At 44.8% G+C, this 5373-nt stretch overlaps 2 protein-coding genes and 1 non-coding gene across 3 annotated transcripts in view; 1 reads left to right on the top strand and 2 right to left on the bottom strand.

The window, feature by feature from the left end:
* Positions 1-6: 6 nt before the first annotated feature.
* LOC103377289 (potassium channel subfamily K member 17-like) lies at positions 7-3984 on the bottom strand. Its single transcript, XM_008308086.3, has 5 exons — positions 3413-3984; positions 2265-2379; positions 1098-1264; positions 412-580; positions 7-322 (listed from the first exon to the last, which is right to left on the bottom strand). Exons 1-5 carry the CDS (start codon positions 3626-3628, stop codon positions 84-86), a joined length of 906 nt encoding a protein of 301 aa, XP_008306308.1. The 5' UTR covers positions 3629-3984; the 3' UTR covers positions 7-83.
* trnam-cau (transfer RNA methionine (anticodon CAU)) lies at positions 2477-2548 on the top strand. Its single transcript has one exon. It is a non-coding gene; the product is annotated as a tRNA-Met (tRNA).
* A 102-nt stretch (positions 3985-4086) lies between the features above and the next one.
* Positions 4087-5373, bottom strand: part of LOC103378027 (potassium channel subfamily K member 16-like) — a 4578-nt gene continuing 3291 nt past the window's right edge. The window contains exon 5 of the mRNA XM_008309106.3: positions 4087-5373. This exon is cut by the window's right edge and continues 19 nt beyond it. Within this exon, the coding sequence (XP_008307328.1) occupies positions 5181-5373 (193 nt within the window). The 3' untranslated portion in view covers positions 4087-5180.

Below are 5373 nucleotides of genomic sequence, written 5' to 3'. Positions count from 1 at the left end.
CGGGGGGGTGGGGTCTGAGACGAGACTGGACCCACTGCCACAGACTCACACAAAAAAAAATTACTCAGTTACTCCGTAGATTACTACTTCGTCTCCTCTCCCTCCTCCTCCTGCTGCGTGTTGGGAACCTCGCGCTCCGTGACGACGGACGACTCGTCCTCCTGCCGCTGACCGCCCCACCTCAGTTTGACGTCAGCGTTGAGCTTCTCCAGGACGTCCATGGTGTGGTTGATGACCAGTGCCAGCCAGGCCAGTCCAAAGAAAATCCACGAGGCAATGAGGACGCTGTACCAATCTGGGTAGTACTTGTCAGGGTCGCTGTCTGTGAGAGGAGGTACACAACTGAGTCATCGGCATAAAAACACACGCTGCTCTAGTGCAGCCTCACATGTAGGTGTCGCTGTGCTGCACCTGCCACAAAGTCTCCGAAGCCGACGGTGCTGAGGGTGATGAAGCAGAAGTAGAGCGCCTGGGAGTATATCCAGCCTTCCTGCATTTGAAACACCAGCATGGGTACGATGAAGAAGAGGACCGCGCCGCACAGGTACGACACCAGGTGGACAAAGAAGCGGGTGCACTTCTGTAGGACAAAGGAAAACCGGTTTGGTCTGGTTAGAAGTGGAAAACCGGCACAAACCAGGTGTAGTTTTATATCTGGACAGGTACAGCAAAAATGTCCCCAAAACCTGGTCCATCGTCCGTTTTCTGCACCTTCATAAAAGCGCAATTAAGGAAATGTCACAGTGACATCACAAGAGACTGCTGAGGAGACGCAGAAACTGTTAAAATTATTACTTATTAGGAGGCAGCTAGTTAAAGAGTAGGGGTGTGTATCGGTAAGAATCTGGGTACACGATACGTATCGCGATACAGGGGCACAACAACACAATATATTGTCTTGTGCGTGATACTATATATTGCAATATACTGCGATATTATAGGGACAACGATGTATTTAACCAACGGCATGAATATTTGACGGTTAATTGTTAGTAAAACAATCCACACGGTGCTGTAAAATCTTGATACGGTATCGAGAAACGAAATACCGCCATATTTCAGCGCACCAGTATTTTCTTAGAGCAGCAGCAACTCACCTTTCTTCCAGTCTTCTCCACCAGGAACTCACAGACGTTCCTCTCTATGACGAGCATGTACTTCCCCACTCTGTTGAGCACCACCAGGTTGAGCGGGATCCCAAACAGAGCGAAGAACACGCAGAAAATCTGTCCGGCCATGGAGCTGGGACTCATGTTGCCGTAACCTGTACAAGTGAAGGCTAGCGTTAGCATGCTACTGTGCCTCACAGAGCGGGAATCAGACCTTTGAGGTTCGGGTTATCTAAACATATCAATAACCAATTAAAACAACTGACGACATATGAAGCCCAGCTCCTGAAAACTTGATACAGGTTTGAAAATAATGTATAATTTTAAAAATATAAATAAAAATAAGATATAAAATATTTCCAGTAGTTTCGTGGACAAACTCATCCCCAAACCTACATATCGATCCGTGTAACACACTACTACAAAGGTGGGAACAGTACATATAAATGCTAACATGCTAACCATAACGGCTGGCCCATAATGAGCGCCGTCAACATCTTCATGGTACTTTGGATTTTTTAAATAACTTTTTTTTAAACAAACAATAATCTATTATTTTAAATATGAGCAAGTTTAAAAATACACATCGTATTTTGGGGAAATAGATTTCGACTCATCTCACTCCTAACTCCTTCGGAGCTTCAGCGCTCAGTCACTGCAGCAGACATGCGCATAGCAACAGACTGTTGTCCAATCAGCGTCGTTGAATCCGATGGATTACGGTGGATTCATTTGTCAAACTAAGGAAACCGAGTCACACGGTGACGGAGAGAGCGCCGTTTCATGTGCGCAGCTCTGCACCTCCGCCACTAGAGGTCACAGTTGCCATAATGTTGTAACAGTCAACAGCCAACGCGTGTAAACGCGTAGATATGATAAATTAATTTGTTTATACGTTTGGTGCAAAATCAAATGCAAAATTTGCGTTTTTGGCAGTAGGCTGTTTGTGTTTTTGTGTAAGAATTACTTTTGAATAATAACAAGAATAAAGTTTTGAATGCGGCCATTACATGACATTTATAAAAAACCATGAACGAATAAAACATATACATAAGAATTAAGAGGCATGCTAACACTGCTAATGCTACTGTTTTAAATTAGCCGACGGTTAGAACTAACTGGTATGGAACGGTGTTTTTAATCTTCCAGTCTTACCTATGGTTGTGACCACAGTGGCAGCGAACACAGCCGAGCTGGTAAACTTCCAGAAGCCGTTCGAGGTGTAGTTACCTTTCAGACTCAGACCGACCTTCGAGGCGTCATGGACGACCTGACGACAGAGACCCGTTACTGACGAGACAACAGTGATGGAATTCACACTGTACTTTTTAGATGTTTTTCTGACATAAGTTCCATCTAACTCAAACAGCAGAGTGGCGCAGCGGAAGCGTGCTGGGCCCATAACCCAGAGGTCGATGGATCGAAACCATCCTCTGCTAACACGACTCCTCCGATTTTTAAGGACATATCGTAGATACTGTCCTTGGAGAATAAACGTTTAGGAGTTTCTCCGCGGTGTTTTTTCGATGTAGGAAATGGTTCCGTGTATATAAGGCTGTATTTGATATTACACAAAATCACTATAAATAATGAAATATTTATATAGTAATTTTTGAAGGAATACTGTAACAGAGAAATTATTATAATCATAATAAGTTCATCCATGTCTGTTTACACAATAAATGAACTAAGACTACACAACCAACCACCGGGGCAGGGGCCGGTGCTGGTCCATTGTTCACTTGGTATCAGGCCGCTCAGAAAGAATAAAGATTTTTCAATTGTTAATTTTACGTTAGTCTGCATGAGTAGATACCAACATCACTGAAGACCCCCCCAAAAAAGAAACTTTCAATTTTCAAAAGAAGGTAATAAATTAATTACATATGATGCGCAATACCAAACATCACCACCAAAGGTAATGGAGTACTCTGTACTGCAGCAGGTATCTGACTTTTATGGGATGGTTTTTTTTTGTCTCCACGGAAACAATGGTCTGCAGTTTAAATCAGAGCCACAGGCAAAGTGTTCAGGTATTTACATAGAAGATGACGTGGTTTTTAACCGTCAACTCCCAGCAACGACTCAGACGTGACTGTTTAAACCATAGGATGACGGTGACAACAAAAACAACAAGCGTTGAGTTCCTCAGTGTCTGTCGAAGAAATGGTTTATAAAAAGAATGAACACATATTTACATAGTTTAGAGTTTGAATTTGAATGGACGTGTATTTCTATAATGAATGTTGACGTGTTCTGCTGTAAATATATAAATATATACAGATATATGAGGTGATCCTCACCTGAGCCACCACCTCCAGTCCCTCCTGGTCCAGACAGGTGTACTCCATTAACAGGTTGTTTTTTCTCTGCAGTACACGACTGATCTTCTGATTCACCAGATCACCTTCCAACCTCCAGAAAACCACCCCACCGATTAGGACGTAGGCCACATAAACAGCCCCCAGCATCAGGATGGACGGCACATGGGCCAGATTTAACATCTCCTTTATTTTCATCTCGGTTCTTCCTCACACAGATCTTCAAAAACCCAGATGGACTCAGAGCTTCGGTCGGCGCAGACGTCCACAGCACGGAGTTGTTTTTCCTCTCGATCCTCGTCTCGTCTCTGGGTATTATAGGCAAATCAACCTCCACCTGCAGCACCGTTTCAAAACCTACCCTGGGCCATCATGCAAATCTGGGGCAGATGATCAGACACGGGGGGGACTCCAGCAGAGGGTGGACCGTGGCTCGGGCGGTTTTGGACTGTGGTGTGAAAGTCTTCGTGGACCTCCGTCCTCGGGCTGTTCTGGGAGCAGCTCCTCCGATGGACGGAGCGTCTGAGCTCAACTCACTGCAACATCCAACTGGACAAACGTCACTGGAGATAAATCACACCTCGACTTGACCTGCAGTGATCACCGACTGTAGTAACTGTACTGTAGTGGGGGGGGGGGTTGTATAGGTGCAACAACTCCACAACATACAATTTTCTGCCACCGATTATCATTTATTCAAGTTCCAGTTATTGCACTTTGCTCTGTGTAATTAAAAAAACAACAATTTCATCAACCAGGTTAAAAACTCCGCAGGACTTCAGTAAAGAAGTAAAACACAGAATGACTTGGCCGTCCCCATTTGGCCCGCAGACCTTGAGTTAGTACACGGCTGACGTACAGTGAGTGGAGCTGCTCAAAGAAGAAACTTGAAGGTGGAGTTCTACCGTGCTAGTGCTACGTGAAGAACAACATAAAGACGTTAAAGCAACAAAAACACAGAAAAGTTCATTTGGAGTTTCGCACGTATCAAGGTTTCCTGACTTTGTCAAAAGTGTGTGTTAGGGACGAAACGATGGATCGAGAATTGATTAAAAATCAATACAAATCCCTGACAATTCTCATTGGTTGAAATAAAAAACCAATCGCTCTTCAAAGTGTGAGGAGTCGACTGAGTCATCGGAAAAAGTCACTGGTCAGACCATGACACTACACCCTCCAGTCCAGTAGGTGGCAGTATTTATATCCTAAAAACCCACTATCAAACCCAGTCATCAGGTCCTACATAGGCTGAGAGATGTTCAGGTGTTGGAACAGAACGTGGGAAGAACGTGTTCCACAGACACCAACAGTGTTCTCCAGTGGAACTCTTTCCACTTCCTGTTGTTTCATATATTAACAGTTAACCAGGTCAACCAGACCAGACCAGTTTGACCAGTTTGACCAGAGCAGATCAATGGAGATGGTCTGTTATTGAAGACAACAATGTCCGTTGGTGAGGTTCACAGACCATGTCAGTTGGTGATGGGATTTGACCCAGTTCTGAGGAGATCAGTGGATTTGGTCTCAAGAGCTCATTTTTGTAAAAAAAAAAAAAAAGAAAAGAAAATGGCGAGTCTTATCGTATCTAAGTGAAAATGTGAGTAACGTTAAACAATGGTGTATTTTCTTTACAGACTACGTTGACAAACAGAAACCCACACAAACACACGTTTATCACATGTATCCAGACTGCGTCCGTCGTCCGTCATCCGTCGTCCGTCGTCCGTCATCCGTCGTCCGTCGTCCACCGTCAGATCTTGGAGGTGTCGTCGACTTTTCGGGCTGCTGCGTCCTCGTCCTCCTCCTCCTGCTTCTTGAAGACGCCGCGGTTCAGGGCCAACACGTGCTCCATGACTCTGGTTCCCATGTTCACGATCACGGCCAACCAGGCCAGGGCGAAGATGATCCACACACCTGCCAGGCTGCGGTACACAGAGATGTAC

This window comes from Cynoglossus semilaevis, chromosome 1 (genome assembly GCF_000523025.1).
Source record: "Cynoglossus semilaevis isolate Cse_v1.0 chromosome 1, Cse_v1.0, whole genome shotgun sequence".
NCBI lineage: Eukaryota > Metazoa > Chordata > Actinopteri > Pleuronectiformes > Cynoglossidae > Cynoglossus > Cynoglossus semilaevis.
The sequence above is the reverse complement of the archived record's forward strand: the minus strand, read 5'-3'. Positions and strand labels throughout refer to the sequence as shown.

What these genes read in the sequence shown, in the direction of transcription:
- LOC103377289 (XM_008308086.3), bottom strand. Translation starts at nt 3,628, where the DNA reads ATGAAAATAAAGGAGATGTTAAATCTGGCCCATGTGCCGTCCATCCTG. An exon ending in TGGAGAAGACTGGAAGAAAG is followed by an intron (nt 581 to 1,097) that starts GTGAGTTGCTGC and finishes TTTGTCCTACAG; the next exon opens with AAGTGCACCCGCTTCTTTGT. An exon ending in CTTCGGAGACTTTGTGGCAG is followed by an intron (nt 323 to 411) that starts GTGCAGCACAGC and finishes CTCCTCTCACAG; the next exon opens with ACAGCGACCCTGACAAGTAC.